The 20,757-nt window shown below is 32.9% G+C and overlaps 1 protein-coding gene across 3 annotated transcripts in view; it reads left to right on the top strand.

The window, feature by feature from the left end:
* PPIL6 (peptidylprolyl isomerase like 6) overlaps nt 1–20,757 on the top strand; it is a 51,399-nt gene that overhangs the window by 24,053 nt on the left and 6,589 nt on the right. For 2 of the 3 annotated variants that reach the window (XM_051997522.1, XM_051997523.1), the window contains exons 4-7: nt 4,599–4,661; nt 4,749–4,896; nt 10,524–10,580; nt 19,566–19,701. In XM_051997522.1, the coding sequence (XP_051853482.1) occupies nt 4,599–4,661; nt 4,749–4,896; nt 10,524–10,580; nt 19,566–19,701 (404 nt within the window). Of the gene's footprint in view, nt 1–4,598; nt 4,662–4,748; nt 4,897–10,523; nt 10,581–16,577; nt 16,718–19,565; nt 19,702–20,757 lie in introns of those variants that run through there. The other variant, XM_051997524.1, reaches the window with a different exon arrangement.

The following is a 20,757-nucleotide window of genomic DNA, read 5'->3' as shown; positions in this document are numbered from 1 at the left end:
TCCTGTATCTTTAATAAGCAATCTGCTGAACCAACTATTATAGATAGTAGTATTCACTTAATTGAACCACCAAGGATCATACAAACATATGTATATGTTTTTGTATATATATATATACATATATATATATCATATATATAACCTCATATAATTAATATATTGTTAATATGAGGAGGTGAATGGAAGATGGCCTTCAAAGAATGTGTCATTCAGCCTTCAAATTCACTTGATCTGTTTGAACTTTCATTCCTCTTTCAACTGTAACATGCTACCATTTCAGCTAAGTGGTATTTGTCTTTCAGTTTTTGTAAGTTTGAACTTTGATTTATGTAATTTTGCTCAATAATTTTTGCAAGATCAAAAACTGGATAATTTAAGAACTCCTAATAGACTAAGGGAATAAGTCTCAGTGTTTCTTAAATATATTCTCATTTAGTCTGTGGACCCTATTAAATATGCTGTACTTATCTAGGACATCCCTAGTACTTGGTCAACAATGGTTATTTGTATAGTTGAAGAAATGCTGATTCAAGGAGAAAGATGCATTTTTTGAAAACATAATAGATTAGCAGGAAATAGGTATGATCCCATTAAAGTGGAGGTTCTACTAGAGTGAGTCCTCTAACACAGCAAGAACCTTGCCAAAGTTCCTCAGCTTTGAAGGACACAATAATAGTACCTCTCAATGTCCTCTAGGATCCTGGACCCAGAAGACACAATTTGCAATCTTGATATCTGGTTTATTTCAGTATTCATCTTGACTTTTCTGAGCCCATAGAAACATTTATTGTAGAATGCATCCAATATGTCCTGGCATCTATCTTCTCAGACTCTATATTGCCCTATACCATACCCCTTCATGTAGATTCAACTCTCACAGAAAGGGAATAGTATGATATAACATTCCTAGAAGATGCACAAACGTCAAAAAGGAGAATCCTAATAAAATGAACCTATGGGAAATAGGGGATTAGGGTCGTGAAACCACCAAAAATTCATCTTTCTATACAGATTGCTGAAAATACACATTTCTATATGCAATTCTAATTCTGATAATAAGCATTTTCCTAAAACAGTAACCATTAAATAGCCCATAAAATGCAGGGGCAAAGAAAGGCATGATGGGATGAAAAGGGGCAGGAACACTGGGGTCAGAAGAACTCCAAGGTAAAAAAAGGGAAAAGGGCAATCTATCATCTCTAATTTTTTTTATTTTAGTTTTTAATACACATTGTTTTATGAATTAGGAAAGAAAAATCAGAGCAAAAAGGAAAAACCATGGGAGAGAGAAAAAAACAAAAAGAAATTAGTTCTTTTTCTGGTTGTAGATGGCATTTTCTGTCCCCAGTCTATTGAGATTGCTTTGGATTATCATCTCTAATCTTGATTTGTGATGTGGTTACCTGTTATGTAATAAGCACTCTATAAAAATTAGCTGCTATTATTACTAAAAACCAAATAGTCTTTTCTTCAAGGAACTTATTGTAAAGACCCAACAAGTTTGAGGTGATATTAAGATATCTCATTGAAAATGATCAAAATGGGACTGGCTAATAGATGAAAGGACAGGATCAAAGAAATACTTTGAAGGTGTCAATAGAGTTAATAAGCAACAGGACCCTGCCTCTAGCCTCCCTTCCTATTTCCTGTATTTCTAATAATTTCTTTACTAAATTCTTTCCATCTGCCTATCATATGAGAGAATATATATAAAGCATGTTACAAATCTTAAAGCACTATACATAAATGAGTCATTGTAACTCATTTACACACTCCATCAGACCTTCCTCAAAGTCTTTCACTGACCCTCTCTTCCATCTGGTTACCATCCCATCCCTCCTCTTCTAAAATTACTAAAATACTAAAATTTGTATTTACTAAAATAAATTTTACTAATTACTAAAATACTAATTTACTATATAAATGACTCAATTCATTTCACTAAATCATTAAAATAATTCTAAACATTGCCTCTATCTAATGCTTTTACTTCCTCACTATTCACATTTTCACCAGCCCCTTCATTTTTGGCTCTTCCCTCCCCTCCTCTCCCCCCCCCCCCAACCTCTGGGCTGTTTTAAAGGTCACTAGTGGCGGCTTGACTCATTCCTCTGGCACCTCTCAGCCACTGCATTCTGGGCCATTGCCAGTCATTTTAACTTATTGTTGCCACTATTTAAAAGACTGGAAGAGAGGATAGGCTGACATTTTTGCTGAGATATTGACTCACTTAAATCCAATTCATGAGCAAGTCAAGACATCTCTCTCCTGATGTCATTGGTCCTGAAGGAGAAGGATGAACCACGTGCAATCAGTGCTATTGACAATTGCGGCTTACACCTGCAGGACTCCCTGGCTAGGATCCTTGTCTATTACCCTGAGCAGCATTTGAGCATCTATCTTCCTCTCCCACTATGAGACTCATCTCCCTTATGTACCGATCTTAAGACGGGAAATCTATCCTCTGCTCAAAAATCTCTGCACCTAGAGCATACTGCAATCTTCCTGAATCTAAGCTTGATGCCAGGCTTATTCCCTGTACCCAAAAGGTCCCATTCCCTATTTTGTTTGTTGAATTCCTACCGATTCTTTAAAGCCCAATTCAAAAGTCAACTTTTCCCTTAAACCTTTCCCAAATCTCCAGCAGATTACAACCTCTCCCACTTCACTTTCCATTTATCTTGTAATATTGTAGTTTCCCGCTTCTCAATCCCTTGACATTTTACTTGCTCTATCAAGTTAGAAATTGCTTTGTCAAAATTTTTTCCCATTCAACACGGTACTCTGCATATAGTAGATGCTTAATGTTTGTTGAATTGATATTTTAGATAGTGCATTTGCATTTTACTACTCAAGAATTTCTTCCCAGAAATTCTGTAGAAGGGAAAGTGCTAATAACCTCAGGGGAGTTAGAGATCTCATTTTGTGGTAGGATTTGAGCATCTATAATAGGCTGTTGTATTTGCACAGAGCCATAAAAAGTAATGGCCCTGGACAACCCTCTGCTTTCTAGTTTTTCCAGTCTTTATTGCTCATTTCTCAGTAAGACTTTATAATAGTCCTACCCACCTTCTTTTGAACTATTGACCACTGTAAGTTAGGAAAAACAAAATGTACCTAGGGAAAATAGATAAAAATTGTTAAATCATTAACTTGAAGCTTAACTTTTTGTCATGAATACCCTTAATAGTCTAATGAAGTTTCCTCCTTTATCAAAATAATGTTTTAATAGATAAAATACATAGAATTACCAAAAAAAAAAAAACCTGCTGAAATGCAGTTATAAAAATATTTAAAAAAACAATTTCATATGGACTCTCATTTATGAACCATGCCTAAAAGTTTTAAGGTGACCCATTCATATTTTCCCCAATTCATTCTTTAAAAATTATTAAGGATTTATTATTTAGAAAGTGCCCGATTCAGAGCTAGGAAGTCAAAGACAAAAATAAAATGATCCATACCTTAAAAATTTAAGTTGTTTTTCTAACAACTTTGATCTGAGTTTCTTTTTCTGAGGAAATTCAGTTATCTTTAAGTTTAACAAAGATTTATATCAATTCAGAGGCATATAAATTAAATCATAATTTTTGTTCATGTAATAATTTTCATTGAAGGTTATTGAATAATAACAATTAGAATTTGATTTCCAGAAATGAAAATGCACACGATAAAAATAGATATTTTCAAACAAATCATTTATGTTTTACTTCAGTTTGAACTAATAGGGGTAAATAAAGTTATTTTTTAAAATAAGAACTGATTTGAAATGAATTTGAAATTCAATCAAATGTGAAGGTCTTGAGGCCAAGGATTGTTATTTTTGGTTTTGTATACTCTACAATACTCTATGCATAGTAAGTGCTTTGAAAATGTTTATTGAATAGACTTGTGATAGAAAATGCCATCCACACCCAGAGAGAGAGAGAACTGTGGAGACTGGATCAAAGTATAGTATTTTCACCATTTTTTTCGTTGTTGTTGTTGCTTGTTTTTTCTCTCTCTCTGATTTTTTCCCTTACGATTTGATTTTTCTTGCACAGTATAACAAAATAAAAATATGTTTAGAAGAATTGCATATGTTTAACCTCTATTGGATTGTTTGCTGTATTGGGCAGAAGGGCAGTTAGAGGTAGAAAAATTTGGAATATAAAGTTTTGCAAAGGTGAATGCTGTAAACCATCTTTGCATGTATTTGGAAAAGTAAAATATTATTTAAAAATGCTTGTTGATTGAAATGTTCTTTCTTAGATTATTTCCTTAAAAAAAAAAAACCTTCACAAAAGTAAAATATTCTTCTGTTTTGGGATGCCTTTGCAAGTACATAAGACAATTTCCCTCAAATGTGTATTGTCAGCACAAGAGAAAAAAAGAGTAGGAGGGTTCATATCTAGGTGAAGATGGATGCAACAGTGTTTGAAGCTATGCTGACTCAAGAAATGTTTTTGGTAGAGTATAATCAAGTTTTCAGCATCAGGATCAATTTCCCTTCCAGATGAGAATTTAGATCAGAATTTATGTTGTTTTGTTTGGTCAGTGGTATGAATGCCTTACTTGACTTTAATCTTTTTTTCTTTCTTTATCTCCTAAATTAATAGCATCCATTGGTCTTTTTTGAAGTTACAGTAAATAAACGGATTATTGGAAGATTGGTATTTGAGGTATGAAATGATTTTTAAGTTACTCCTAACCCCTAAAATTTGAAATTTGAGAATTGAATTTTGCAAATTATTTTTTCTGTTTTTTAGCTCTATGCTGATGTTTGCCCCAAAACTTGTGAGAATTTCCGGACATTATGCACAGGGAAAGCAGGATTTTCTCAATCCGGTATAAAATTGCATTATAAAAATACCATTTTCCATAGATTGGTCAAAAATGGTTGGTTACAAGGCGGAGGTAAGTTATTCTTAAATAAATTTGAGTTGTATCAATAAATCAGCATATCTAAAATATTATTTTATTGAACCATGTTAAATAATATTTGAATTGTGTGGTAAAGCTTTTTTTTTTTTTTAAGTAGTAATGAAAGAAGTTTTCCTTTTAAAAAATTCTTTAATTATCAATGGGAAACATGTCAAAAGTATACTATTGGGTCTCCATGGGAGTGCCTCAGGGACTTATCTTTGGCCCCATGCTGTTCAATATCTCTGTTGATTAAGATGAAAGTATAAATGACATGCTTATCAAATTTGCAAGTGACACAAATCTAATAGTGATAGATGTTAGATGACAGAATCCCCAAAATGTTTATATGAACAAATGCAAACTAAAGCAAATGGTGTTAATTTAGAGAATTTCTTTTTTGGTATTAAATGCATCCATTTCTAAATTTTTCGTAGGGCTTTATTTTTTCACTCACAAATCAAGTGCCTTAATAACCATAAAATTAAAATTCGAATGATCATTCTTATCAATAGCACTCATTAGGTACCAAAATCTTTATCTAATTTGAGTAATTTAAATAACTGGCTTGTGGAGAAATTTTTGCTTAAATTTGATGATATTGCCAGGAAGTTAAATAAACTAATTATATTTAAATTCCTTTCCTTCTTATGTTCCCCCTCCCCACATAATTTAGAATTTTTTCCCCAAATTTATTTTATTTGAAGAAACTGAATAAGAAAAACAGAAAAGCAATACAAAACAAAATGAAACAAAACCAAAGAGAACATTATCAAGTGTTCAGGGAGGATTCAACATACATATATATATAAAACAACAAATACCAATTTAAGAAAGTATAGCTATTAGTAGAAGAAATTATGAGTGTCTTTTCTTTAACTTCCTTGTAAATTGTTCTTTTCTCTTCTGCTCATCTTTTTTACTTTATTCTTTTTTTCTTCCTTTAATTTCCCCTCCACCCACAAGCAGGATATAGTTCAGAAAGGATATATTTATATATACATATGTAGGTATATACATACACATACACACACATACATATCTCCCTTTCATCCCCCTCACTACCCCCAAACAAGCTACAGTTAAGAAGAGTTGCATATGTACATACATATGTAGAGATAGATAGATAAATAGATGATTGATAGATAGCTATACATGCATACACACCTACATATACCCCACTTACATGCACATTAACTTTCCTGTCCCTGCTGACTCTTTCATTAAAGTCTGCTCCATAACTTGCCTTACTATTACTTAATCTCCCCCCACCCAGGGATCCTTCCCTTGACTTCTTCCCTTACTCTTTGCTTCCCCATCCGCCCATCCCTCCTCTCTTATTTCTTTATAGGTTTTGGAAGGTGATATACCCTTCATAGTAGATATGTAGTGTTGCCTATTGAACCTATTTCCAGTGTGAATAGGTTTTTAGAACTCATAACTCTCCTCCTCTCCCTAATGGCTTTGTGTCTATTCGTGTTCTCACCTCATTTGTATAACGATTGCTATTTTCACCTTAACTCTTCCAATCTTCCTTTTGAACTACCTTATTGATGTGAATCTTACATACATATATGTATGTGTGTATATATATGCATGTATATATACACATAATAAAATATAAATAATTTGTCCACCTTTAGTTTGTCCATGTTAAGTTTTTTTTAAAAAATTGAGCTTTCATATGTCATATGCTAAAATTTTCTCTTAAATTTGGATTTGGTTGACAGAAAGTCCTGAAAATCTTGAATGTTGAATGTCTGTTTTTTCTCATTTAAAACTATAAATAATTTTGCTGGATATGATATTTTTGGCCACAGGCCTACTTCTTTTGCTTGTCTATAGTTATGATTCCAGAACTTGTGATCTTTTATTGTGGCTGCTGATAATTGTCTAATTCTAATTGTAGGTCCAGAATATTTAAATTGTTTTTTTCTTGCTTCTTGCAAAAATTTCTCTTTGATCTGGGGGTTTTAAAATTTGGCAATAATATTCTCGTGTGTTTTCCACAAAGGATCTTGTTGAATTGGTGATCAGCAGATTTTTAAAAATTTCTACTTTACCCTCATGTTCCATCACTCCAGGACAATTTTCTAGGATTATTTCCTGCATTATTGTGTCAATGTTCTCTTTTTGGTCACAGATTGGTCTGACAGTCCAATTATTCTTATATTTTCTCTTTTTGTTCTGTTCTCTAGATCTGCCATTTTTCTTCTAAGATGTTTCATATTCTGTTCTGTTTTCTCATTCTTTATAATCTGTTTTGTTATTTCTTGGTCTCTTAATAGCTTCATTGGCTTCCCTTTGCCCAATTTTAATTTTCAAAAAGTTATTTTCATCTTTGAGATTCTGTACCTCCTTTTCTAATTGGGTAACTTTTTTTCCCTAATTTTCTTGTTTTTCTTGGATGGTTTTAATTTTTTTCTTTAGTTTTTCCTCAATGTTTCTCATGATTTTTATACTTGTCATATCAATTTGGATGACTTGATATTCTCCTTCAATAAAGAGAAGGCATAAACTTTTTCCTCTGCAGAGAATTCCCAGACTTCCTTTAACATCTGTCTCTGCTTTTTAAACATGATGAGCTTTTAAAATATGACAGCTAGCTGCATTTTAAATAAAAGTTTGCCTTTGCAAGAAGGTAGTTTGAGTATAAGACATAATGAAAATAAGAATATTATTAGTTTTCATTTATTACATAAAAAACAGGAGTAGATAAAATTGTGAAATAGCTTCTCTCTAGATAATTCGACTGACTTTAAGACAGTTTTCTTTAGAATTCTAAAGAATTTGTATTCTAATTCTGCCCATCTTATAGCATTATGGGGAAGAGAAATTTAGATGCTAAGTGAGATAGCATGGTATAGTAGAAGGCACCCTGGACTTGGGCTTGATACCCAGCTTGTTTCCTGGCACTGCCACTTATTAATGGACAGGGATAAAGACTTTTCTATTCTCTGGGCCTCAGTTTCCTTAGTTGTTAAATGAGGGACTTATAACAAATGAAATTCCTTCCATTCTGTAACATGATAGTTTATAATTTTATGAAATTACTTTTTTTTTTTTTTTTGAAGCAATTGGGATTATGCATAGGGTCACAACAGTATCTAAAGTTGGTTTTGAAGTCAAGTTGTCTGACTCAAGGGCAGGTACTCTTATCTAATTGCATCATCTGAAATCTCTTTTAAAGAGTATAAAATAGAATGTAGCTCTGTTCATATACTAAGACTTTAGTAAATGTTGAATTGAACTGAATCATAGAATTTCAGACTTTCAGCCTCTTCCTAAAGAATTAATTTTTTCTTTAATATCCTAGATAAGTAGTCAACAAGTAAGCCATTTGAATGCTTATAGCAGTGGGAAACTTAGTACTTACCAAAATAGCCTATTTGATTTTTGGAAATTTGTTCTTTTTGGGAAAAATATAGATTTCTGTTGAGTAAACCTATTTCTTCTTATAATTTGCATTCATAGGTCCTGTTCTGTTTAATGTAACTAAACAAAGTCTGGTTCCTTTCCTGTTTTGTTGTTATAATAGTTTATAACTTTTCAAATAGGGATCGTGTTTCTCCTCCCCACCCCAAGTTCCCCTGATCTCCTTTCCAGGTTAAATATCTTGACAGTTTCTTCAACTAATATTGGTTTTGAGAGGGCTTTAAGATTTTTTATCATCATGGATACAGCTTCCAGGGACAATCTCCTAAAATATAGTGGTACCTAGATTTGGGTATAGTCTGACCAGTACAGAATATAATTGGGCTATCATATTTCTGAGCACTCTATTTTTACTGATGCAATTTAAAATTGCATTAGCTACTTTACTATTTGTGTCCATTTAAATGAAGCTTAAGGGCTATATTCCATGAAACATCCCACCCCCACCCCAGTTCTTTTTCATATAAACTGCTATCTAGCCATATGTTTTCCCATTCTGTCCTTGTGCAAGAAACTCTGCAAAACTTATAGCTCCTCAGACCACAGATTACAGAAGAAGTTTCCTTACTGGGAATTCTCTGTATCAATGAAATTACAAATTTGATTCCAAATAAAATAATTGTGTAATTGTTTATTTAAACCTAAGTGCAGTAATTTACTTAGAACTTTATTCAATTTCTTGTTATTAGATTCAGTCCTTCATTTATGTCATTCAAGAAGTTTCCTTTTTCTCTCCTACTTCTTTTACTCTACATATTTAGCTATTTCTCCCAACTTGTTTCAATCTGAAATTTTATAAGCTTACCAGCTATTTCTTGTTTTGTAACCAATTTAGTGCTAAATAGATACTTTCTAGTATCTATTTATGTGATCCTGGGAAAATCACTAATTTCTGTTTGCCTTAGTTTCTTTGTTGGTAACACAGAGATAATAATGGGATTCCCTTCCCAGGGTTATTGTGAAGATCAAATAAGATAATATTTGTAAATTTGTAAGTAATCTGTAAAATAATTGTACAGTGCCTGGCATATAATGTTAACTATATAGATGTTAGCAATGATGATGATGATGTTGTTACTGACAGATCTAAAATCAAATTTATAATGAAGTTCCCACTTGACATTAATAAATTTTGACCTACTTAGTATACATTCATTTTCTCTATCCTGATCTTTTATTTGTATTTTTTATTTTATATTCTAATTTATTATTTGAAAAGAGACACAATGATAAAAATGGCATGATGACTCAAGTTCTGGGCTTGAATCAAGAAAACCTGGCTTCAGTGTCAATTCTGAATTATTAGTTGGGTGATTCTTGTGTGATTCACTCTCCGTGACCCAGCCAAATTCCTAGGATTTAGCTGCTAAATTACAGACTACCTTGGAGCTGACATCCCTGTCTGTCAAGCTTTACATCCAAGTCAGTTTCAGGCTCTTGTCATTTATACCTCCATGGGACTTCATGCAGCTACCTCCTTTTCACATCTCCCTACTGCTGGGTCTTGTCATCTCTTCCTTGGACCATTGCAATAGCTTCCGAATTGGTCTCCCTTCTCTATCTCCTTTCTCTCCAGTTTGTCCTCCATACAACTACCAAAATGACTATTTTAAAGCATGTTATTCCCATGCTCAGTAAATTCCATAGTACTGGGCTACTTCTAGGATCAAATACCAGCTCCTCTGTCATTGAAAACTCTTTACAACCTGTCTTCAACCTGAATTTTCAGCTCTGTTACATACTCATTCCCTTTGATCCCCTGACAATCCAACTAAATTGGCCTTTTGGGTATTCCTCATACAGTCTTCCATCTCCTATCTCCAAGTGTCCTTGCAAAAGTTGTTTTGTGTGCTTACAATGTATCCCCTCCTCCTCTCCAAGACTTAAGAGTCCATGGTTTCCTCCAAAGTAAATACCACCTCCTACATGAAGACTTTTCCACTTTCCATCTGCTGATATTCTCCTCTGCTCCAAAAATAAGAAAAAAAAATCACCTTAGATTTACTTTATAAATGTTTTATGTTCACTTGTAAGTGTACATATTATTTCCACTGATAAAAAGTGCAAAGTTGGTTTCATTTTTTGTCTTTGCATACTCAGTATTTAGCATAGTTACTGAGTTAGAGTTAGACATTTAAAAACTACATGATTGATATTCACATTTTTTCTTTCTCTCCATTATTCAGATATCTATATGGGAAAAGGAGATGGTGGTGAGTCAATTTATGGACCAACATTTGAAGGTAAATAAGGTGTTTTTAAAACATAACTAGGCTATTTGTCACCAATCTTAATCTAAGTCACCTATTATATTGAGGTTCTGATATTAGCAAAAGTAAATATCAGATGTAATTAGGCCTTAGCCAAACCTCTAACCAACAAATGGATGCTGATTTTCTAAAGTGTCTTTATTTTGCTTCTAAAAACAATATGTCATTGTTATTGATTTGTGATCTCATTTAGTATTTTATTGGCAAAGATACTGTAGTGTTTTGTCATTTCCTTCTCCAGCTCGTTTTGCATATGAGGAAACTGAGGCAAACAAAGTTGTGCAGCAGGGTCACTCAGCTAATAAGTGTCGGAGGATGGATTTAAACTCAGGAGGATGAGTCTGTCTCCAGGCCTGGTACTCTATCTGCTGTGTCACTTAGCTGCCCAGAAATAATGTACACAACCACAATTAGGAAATGCCAAGTAGCTTTAGTAATTTATGATGAGGTTTGGATTTGGGGAACCCAAATGAAATTAGGGTTTCTGGTGCTCAGGGAGTTAAATGAGGTCTAGTGGTGGCGCAAGAGTCCCTTGTAAAGGAATTTACAGACCCGAAAACTAGGATTGATAAAGGAGGTTTATTATGGGCACCTGAAGTAAGGTTAAAGTCTAGTCAGTAAAAGGTGTTAGGTAAAGAGAGGAGGGCACTGGAAACAGGGTTCCAGTGGGCAGAGAGTCCTTGGGGTGCCAGGCATGGTGCTGGCATGTTTGGACCCTATGCAAAGAGAGGATTTTAGTTTGGCTCTTTTTATAAGGAGAGCTTTAGCTAAAGGGGCCCGTGGGTGGAGTCCCAAGTTGGCTCCTCACTAGGTTTCAACTAGGGCTAGAATTTGCTTGGTGGGGGTTGGGAAACTTGAACAGATCATTAGAATGGGGGCTGGGGCAGCCCAAGTTGGCTCAGATCCGGATCTCCTATTGGAATTCAAAGGGGTGCTTTTGACCAGCATTTGTGAGTCAAAGGTCCTAGCTTTCTGAATTGAAAATGTATCAACTAGGAGGGGTTGGGAATCAGAAAGGAATAAATCAATCTGAAAGGATTAGTTTCTGAAAGGGACCACAACCCACTTCAATGTACAGTTTATCAATGATCTATAATAGACCATAGTGGGGTATTTGAGTCCTATCCTATATCTTATATCATAGACATGTAGACATATAATATATAATCTATGTCTATTTTGTATACAGAAACTGGCCTTTTAAAATGAAGGTAAATTGAGACATTTATTAAGTTGAATCAAGAGGAAGTGTGTTGTGTGAATAGAGAATAAGCCTCAAAGCCAGAAGGACCTGGGTTCAAGTCCTACCTCCAACATAATAGTTACATGACCCTATGCAAGTTTTATTTAAGCATTAAGTGCTTTTAGCAATTCTCTATTACAAAGAAAGTGGCAACTTTCATTGGTAAAGGAAGTTTATTTGCCTCCTAGTTTCCTATACTAATGAAATCACAGATAAAGGCTTTTCTTTTTTTTGAGTTTCAAATTTTTCTCCCTCTCCACTCCCCTCCTTACTCCCTCCCAAGAAAGAGTAAGCAATTTGATATAGATTATATATATGTGTGCCATATTAGTCATGTTGTGAAAGAAGAAACAGACCAAAAGAAAACAAATGAAAAGAGTAAAGGAAGTAAAAATAGTATACTTTGATCTACATTCAGACACCATAGATTGTTTCTCTGGATGTAAATAACATTTTCCATCATGAAACCTTTGGAATTGTTTTGGATTATCATATTGCTGAGAAAAGCTAAGTTAATCATAATTGATTATAATATTGTTACTGTGTACAGTATTCTCCTGGTTTTGTTCATTTTGCTCATTTGTTCATTGCATGCTCATTGCATCATCAGTTCATGTAAGCCTTTCCAGGTTTTTCAGAAACCATCCTGTTCTTATAGAACAATAATATTCCATTACATTCATATACCATAATTTGTTCAGCCACTCCCAATAGATGGACATCCCCTCAATTTCTATGTTTTTGTCACTACAAAAAGAGCTACTGTAAACATTTTGTACATGTAAATCCTTTCCTCTTTTTTTTAGCATCTTACTTTCTAGTATTTGTTTTATTTAAAAAAGCAAATTTAAAATAATTTTTGTGTTATTTGCCTAGCATCTTATTTTTTAATTAGTATAAACAATATTACTTTTCAATATAGTGACCAAAATCTTAAAAAGAAAGAGTGATATTTCATATTTAAGTTAGATTACTAATTAGTTTATTTTTTATTAATTTGCTATATAAATTTATGTTATCACTGCTTTTAAGATAAAGATTGATATACTAAATCTTTATTGTGTGGCAGTTACGTGGTCCAATGGATAGAGTGCTAGGGTCTGACATCAGGAAAATTCATTTTTTAGAGTTCAAATCCAGCTTCAGACTCTTACTGTGTGACCCTGTTTGTCTCAGTTTCTTTATCTATAAAATGAGCTGAAGAAGGAAATGGTACACTATTCCAGTATCTTTGCCAAGGAACCCTATGTAGGGCCCCAGAAAGTTGTACATGACTGAAAAATGACTGAATTGATCTTTATTGTAATGTTTTCTGAACTGGAATCTCAAAGGCATATGCTAATTTTAAGCGTAAACCCACATTTTTCAAATATTGAAAAGAAAGTTCAAAGAAGTGGAGAATTACAAAATAATTTATAGTAGGTCCAGGCCTGGAGAGTCCAATCCTAATCAATATTCTGTGAATTATTAGATCATGTAAAAAAAATGGGAGATAACTAACATCAGCAAACAGCGCCTGGGAATTGATTTCATCATAACGATTCTTAGGTGTGGTAGGTTAAAGAAATAAAGGTTGCACATAATCATTGCTCAATAAATGGGTTTTTTATTCATGTATTACTAATTTTATGTAACCACATGGAGAAAATTATATAAAAATTACCCAAGTTGTCTAATTACAATTTTTGTCATTGAGTATTCATGGTATTCATCGGTTCAACCAATTTACACACATGTATCAAATAAATATGCAGAGCTCATCAAAATACAAGAATTAAGGATGGTCACAAGAATTGTGAAAATGAAAAGGCGATTCTCATCATAAAAATAAAGATTTCTGGTTGAAGCCAAAAAGGTAACATTTTTTACAGAGAGTTGTATCTTAGAAATACCACCAGTTTTAACCAGAGAGTAATAACTACCACTTTAACATCCAGTTGTAAAGTAGCAAATGCTGGTAGGAATTTATTATTCATGGAAAATGTAATAATAGGGTTTTGAATTTCTACCATAGCTTATAAATATCCTTGAAATTTCTTTCACTTTTCACTTTCATTTCTTACCCTGATTGTAAAATGGAATTATTATCATGCTGATTTATCACAATATCTGAATATTCATTTTCCAGATCTTTACCACAGATCATTTACCAGATTGAACAATTAAAAAAACAATTTGTCAACACTAAAATAAAATTATAAAATAGAATTTAGGGAATAATTAATAAAGAAAATAGGAAATTAACTGTACATTTATAGAAGGGGCTATCTCTTAGAGCATGCCTAGGGATGGGTTCTTTAAAAAAGGAACCAAATCACATGCAGTGAGATAGTCTGATTATCATATGTGCTCCATGAAATGGCCCTAAAGCGAGTTATCCAAAGATTAATTGTTATGTAATTGGGTTATCTGATCATCGAACTATCAAGCTACTTATGGAAGCAGAAAATGCAGACAGAAGGAAAGAAGAGAAGAAAAAAAAAAAAAAGATAAGGAGCTATATTGTCCTGCTGACCAGTTCCAGTTGGATCCTCACAGTAGGGAGCTCCCTACTTCTACTCTTAAGGGTTAATGTTTGTCCTTTGTTCTGGAAGAGAAGCAATGGTATCTGACTAAAGAGAGAGTAGGACCCAGGTCTGAGCCTTAGGGCATATCCTTGAGGGTTGTGCTAGGTTTAAGTCAACTGAATAGATTTAAAAGGGAGGAAAAAAAGGAGAAAAGAGTATCAAAACCTTGTGTTACAATTTTCCATCCTTTCCTCCCACCCACTCCCCTAGAAGACAAATAATCCAATATATTAAACATTTTAAAAATATATATTAAATTCAATATATGTATGCTTACATATTTATACAATTATCTTATTGCAGAAGAAAAATCAAATCAAAAAGGAAAAAAATGAGAAAGAAAACAAAATGCAAGCAGACAGCAACAAAAAGTGAAAATGCTATGTTGTGATCCACACTCAGTTCCCACTCACTGTGCATCTTTAAACTATGGTCTAGGATCACCTTCTGTGCTGAGTTAGCAAAGAAAAGAAATAGCTAGGGCCAGTCTCTCAACCCATCTTGTTTCATTATTCCCTGGCACAGGAAGACACAACTATCAGTTGGCCTAGAGTCAGCCAATATTATGTAAAGATTAATTGCCATCTGATTCTGTTTGACAGCTCAGTCGGCTACTAATATAAATGAAAAGAAAGAGAGAATGAGTCTTCCCTGCACATTTTTTTGGTGTGTCCCATTACTATTTCCAATACTGAATAACAGCCACCAACCCAACCTATTCATGACTTTTTAGAAAATGATTTTTCTTTCAATATAATTAAGGAATGGAAAGAAAAATTCACAAATAGCAAAATTATGAGAAAGGTTTAAATGTAACAATGATTTTCTTAAACAGAATTGAAAAAAATTATAATTTTACTGCTTGAGAGCAGTGACAGAAACCACTTTTAGATGCTTTCTAATATCTAATAAATATTAATTTATCTTGCCAGATTTCCACTCACTGCAAAATTCTGTGAATGGAATGTTTTTATGTCCTATAGAAATGTCTAGGAATTAACACAGTTATGGAAAGAAAGCCTTTTAAACTAAAGTGTCATTTTGCAATTTAGACAAAAAACTTCCAGTAAAGATCCAATGGTCTTTAGTTCTCAAGTCAGTATTTTTAAAATAACCACTTTAGTTAGAACCAGGAGAGTGACCATAGTCAGGTCACTACCTCTTAGGAATATGGTAAGAATCAAATGAGATAATTATAAAGTGCCTGGTACACCATTAGGTGTTATGTAAATGTTTATTCTATTCCCCTTCCCATCCCTTAAAAAGTTCATTTACTTCATTTTAGTATAAATTTTAAGTAACACATTCATATTAGGCTTTAATTAAAACCCTACTGACAATTTCCATCCAGAATTTAAAGAACCCAACGTTAAATTTAGGTTGAAAATCAGCTCAATTAATCATGTGACCTAATAAATATGGGATGATAAACACATAATGTATATGGTGATAACTAAATAAGAGAGACCATGCCTTGTATTTATTTTGCATGAGATGTAGGGTTTAATAGAGGGATTGGGAGCCAGCCTCAAAATCAGAAAGGCTAATCCATCCATATGACTCCTGGAAGTCACTCATTGCTTTCTGGCAACTTTCCAAAACCATAAATAAATTACCGAGAATGAGCCAATCTGCGTTGGCGGAGGATGTTTCCTCACTGGAGAGTTCCCTATACAAATGAAAACCACAAGTTAGGTCCCAATTCCTCTCCCCATATTTTGTATATATTAATGTTCATTTTATCTCCTTCAATACAGCCTTCTAACTATAGGCAAATACTGGACATAAAACATTTTTCATTCATTCATTTGGCTTTGTGGATAAGGAAATTTCTTGTGGTATCTTTTAAATAAACATAAAACTAATTGAACAGACTCAAGGTATGACTTCACTACCATGAACTACTATATGGAGCTGAAAGCCCCTATTTGTGTTGAGAGAGAAAGAGAGAGAGAGAGTTCAATATGAGCTCAAGGTTAAGTCTGTCTGTAGATTCTTTCCTTTTTCATTGTGTGCTTTACTCCTCTATAGAAATCATTGGCTCATAATGTAATAAAAACCAGTTCATCTTTATCTGGAGTTTAGAGACAAACCCCATTATAAAAGTTCATGTAGCAAGTAAACAAAGCTTTTCAGGGTGTTTTTGTTTTTGTTTTTAAGAAAGAAATTCTCAAGGAAGCTATATACCCGTTTGTCAATCAAAAAGAGGAAGCAGAAAGGGAATAAATTCATCGTGTCGCAGTAGCGTCAACAGTCAGAGAAACCACAAAATTCTGTGCAGGAAGATACTTCTTAGGCAGGTCAGTGAGCTAGATTCATCTGTTCATAATCCTATTCAGTTCAGGGTAGAAGTATTTTTCACTTGAAATAGGATAGCATATTCATAGATCCCCTTGCTGTCCCTGCTTTTTCCATACTTTTCCTTCCATTGTCCCCTTTGCTAATGAGGCTACAGAATTTAGAATTGCATTGTATTTGGGAATATTCTAAGTACTTTTCTACTAATGGCAAAAAAAAAAAAATGCTACTGAGAGCAAAAGAAATTTGAAGTCTACGTCTCTATAATGTCCTGGAGTTTGATGCAATCAGTACACTATCATCTGTAAGAAATATTTTTCCTTTTTTGGACCTTGTGCAACATATCCTCCATCACAGAGACAAACACCATTGTTGAGCATATATCTCATTGCCTTTATGCCTGACTCAATACCATTTGGAATTTAGGGTTATCTTTGTAGTTACATTTGCAGAAGCTTAACAAAGGCATACAAGATACTGTGTTAGAAGGAGGTCTTTAGGTCTTTGCTTGGGGTGATGGAATCAAATGCCTTTTTGTAATGAACAAAATAAGTTTTTTAACTTTTTTTTGGTAAATCAATAAAATAATTAGGGTTGGGATCTTCTTTATCTGCATTTTCTGTTAATTTGGTGATTATAAAGATTTGGTCTGCTGAGGGATAGTTGCTTTTAAAAGCCTTCCTGTGCCCTTCTCATATTTTCAAACATGAGATAATCCTTGATAGAATATGGTATAAAAAGTAAAGCTTTATTACTAATTATAGACTTGTTGGAAGGGAGGAGAAAAATAAATCCTTACTTATGTTTTAAAATTTCTTCATGGTTCCAGAATATTGGTGATTTTTAAAAAGCTAATAAAAACTCTCCATAAACATTTCTGCCAATCTATTCTGTTTTTCATTGATGTAATACTTTGCCACTATGGAGAAACTTGGTATCTTTAGATTTTGGGTTTTTTTTTTTTTCATTTTCATTAATTTTTTTCAAAAGTAAATTAATTAGTTCCCGTGATCTTATGATGAAAAGAGCCATCTACACCCAGAGAGAGGATTGTAGGAACTGAATGTGGATTACAACATAACACACTCACTCTTTTTGTTGTTGTTTGCTTGCATTTTGTTTTCTTACTCATTTACTTTCTTTTTTTGATCTGATGTCTCTTGTGTAGTAAGAGAATATATTTATACATAATGGATTTAACATATATTTTAACATATATAACATATTAGATTGCTTGCCATAGGGGAGGGGAGGTGGGTGGGAGAAAGGAGGAGAAAATCTGAAACAAAAAGCTTTGCAAGAGTCAGTGTTGTCAAATTATCCATGCTATATGTTTTAAAAATAAAAAGCTTTATTATTAAAATAAATAAATTCTATAGCAAGGTAAAAAAAAGTGAATTAGTTTCATCTACTTTACATTTATCACAAGTTAGGATTACTTTTTTAAATCTTCATTTTACATTTTAAAATTATATATGCTCAACCATCCAGTTATTCTTGACCCAAATAACTTAACTTTCACCCATTTTTATTTAAGGCAAGCATTTTTATTTATAATGGTAGTTTTTAATCTTCCTCTTTTCTTATAACTGAGTCTGACTGGCATTAATTCTGTGTATTATTTTTGTCTAGGTCTTATCTTCACTTCCCATTTACCCATTTTTGACCTTTAGTCTCCTCTATTACGTCAACATTCTCTGCCAGCTTCAGTCTTCTGCCAGTCCCCAGTTCTGGTTAATTTGGAACTCTCTCATTTCAGACTGCCTGACTTATTTGCACAGAGGCAATTACTTACTGGCAAGAACATGTATTATACACAGAATTATGATGAACACAAAGAATTACTCTCTACTTCTTAACCCACTCACCAACTTAGCTTGACCATGAGATATAATTTAAAAAAAAAACATCCTCAGTTAAAGTTCTACTCTACTATTTCATTGTGGTTTGGAATTCTTAAAGGTAAACCAATGGAGTGCCAAGGTCTGTCAGGCCTCCTAAAATTTGAAAAGATTTCCACGTAGGAACAAATAGACTCAAAAGATTAGCTTAGCTAAATTCCAAAAGGCTCAGCCTAAAGACTAGCCAGCGAGTTACTGTTAATATTTTTTCTGTCATTACTTTTGAAGATTATTGTAATCAATGGAGGGAGCGCCCAAACCCAAGAAATTAGTTAATTTATTACCATAAATGCTTAGATCAAACCACATTCTTAGAAGAATAGCTGTTGGACAGTCCCTAAAAGGCTTTTTTTTTTTTCCTAATTAAATGGAAGAAGGATATTGTAAAAAACTATAAACCGTTCTCCAAGGAAATGAAGTTGTGAATCTTTAAACTACATATAAAAATACTGAAGACAAGGACAGGACAAGGGAAGAAATAAACCAAGTATAAATCTTAGCTTAGCTTGTAAATACTTTCATAGATAAGAATCATCTTTAATCAGCAGGCTGACTGGCTGAATTTAAACACTGATAGTAAAGTGGTGGTGGAAAAATAAAAAAGTTTATTGACCTTTATTCTTAAGTAGGGTAAGCGTCTCCTTTTTCACTATTAATTTTATGAGCAAACTTATCTTGTTTACCATTAATACTAATTTCATCTTATAGCAAAAATAGCAAAGTCCATATTAATGAGATTTTACATCTATTTTTTCTTAGAGGCTATTTGAAAAAATGAAAAGTAATATGGAAATAAACCAAATGTTAAAATTTTGCCAATAGACTCAAACACTTACAAATGAGAATACAAAAAGGTGTTCTTTTTGTTCATTATATGTTACTACTGATGAAGATAATGGAGGAAATTAATTAATAAGCAGCATTTACATGACCTCCTGATCTTTCCTAGATGAAAACTTTATAGTGCCACATGATAAAAGAGGAGTTCTTGGTATGGCCAACAAAGGACGACACACCAATGGGTCACAATTCTATATCACACTACAGAAAGCTCCTTATCTAGATCGAAAATATGTGGCTTTTGGGTATGTATAACAAGTTTGTCTATTTACAATTTTAAAATATAAAATGGAGGCTCAAAAAGTCAGTGATGACCTGTAAGATGAATAAAATTGACATTTAGAACAAGTTTCTTGTAGAAATATATTTTTAAAATACTGAGGGGTACAATGGATACAACACCAGCCCTAAAAGCAGGAAGATCTGAGTTCAAATGCAGACTCAGACACTTAACATTTACTAGTTATGTGACCCTGGGCAAGTCCTTACCTCCCATTGCTTCACCAAAAAAATTAAAATAAAATATTGAACATTTACCTTTGTAATGTATTTTAATCTGCTACTGTGAATAATCAATTCTAAATTACTGTGACACATTTTATAATAGCTATTGTTTAGATTAGAATCACTAAATCCAGAACTTTGTGAAGTAAAATGAAGTCTTTCTTTTTTCCCTTTTTCTTTTAAACAGTATTTTTTTCCAATTATTTGGAAAGACAATTTTTAATATTCATTTTTTAAATAAAATTCTGAGTTCTGAATTTTCTCCCTCCCTGCCCTCTCTCTTTCTGAAAATGATTAACAATTTGATATAGGTTGATATAATTGATATGATATAATTATATAAAATATTTTTCCACATTAGTCACATAGTTCATGTGGGAAAAAAAAAAAAAAAACAGTGCCTGTAAATTAGAAAAGGAAAAAAATTTTTTTTAATTTTTAATGAAAATAGTATGCTTCAATCTTCACATTCCATAGTTCTTTTGTCTGGATGTGGATAGCATTTTCCAATGAGTCTTTTGGAATTGTCTTGAAACCATTATATTGCTGAGAAGAGCTAAATTGATCACAGTTGATCATTGCACAATATTACTATTACTATGTACAATGTTCTTCTTCTAGTTCTGCTCACTAAGTGAAAGCATTCTCACAACTCATTAATTTTAATGAAGAAATCAAATTATCCAGCTTGCTGGTAACATTAGGTTGCCAAAGGATGATGATAAATACTGAAATATCTCAAATAACAATTTTAAGGAGTTTGATACCAACATACTTATAGGCATTTAGAACCTGAA

The sequence above is a fragment of the Antechinus flavipes genome, chromosome 4, assembly GCF_016432865.1.
Source record: "Antechinus flavipes isolate AdamAnt ecotype Samford, QLD, Australia chromosome 4, AdamAnt_v2, whole genome shotgun sequence".
NCBI classification, from domain to species: Eukaryota; Metazoa; Chordata; class Mammalia; order Dasyuromorphia; family Dasyuridae; genus Antechinus; species Antechinus flavipes.
This window is presented reverse-complemented; position numbering and strand designations above follow the sequence as displayed.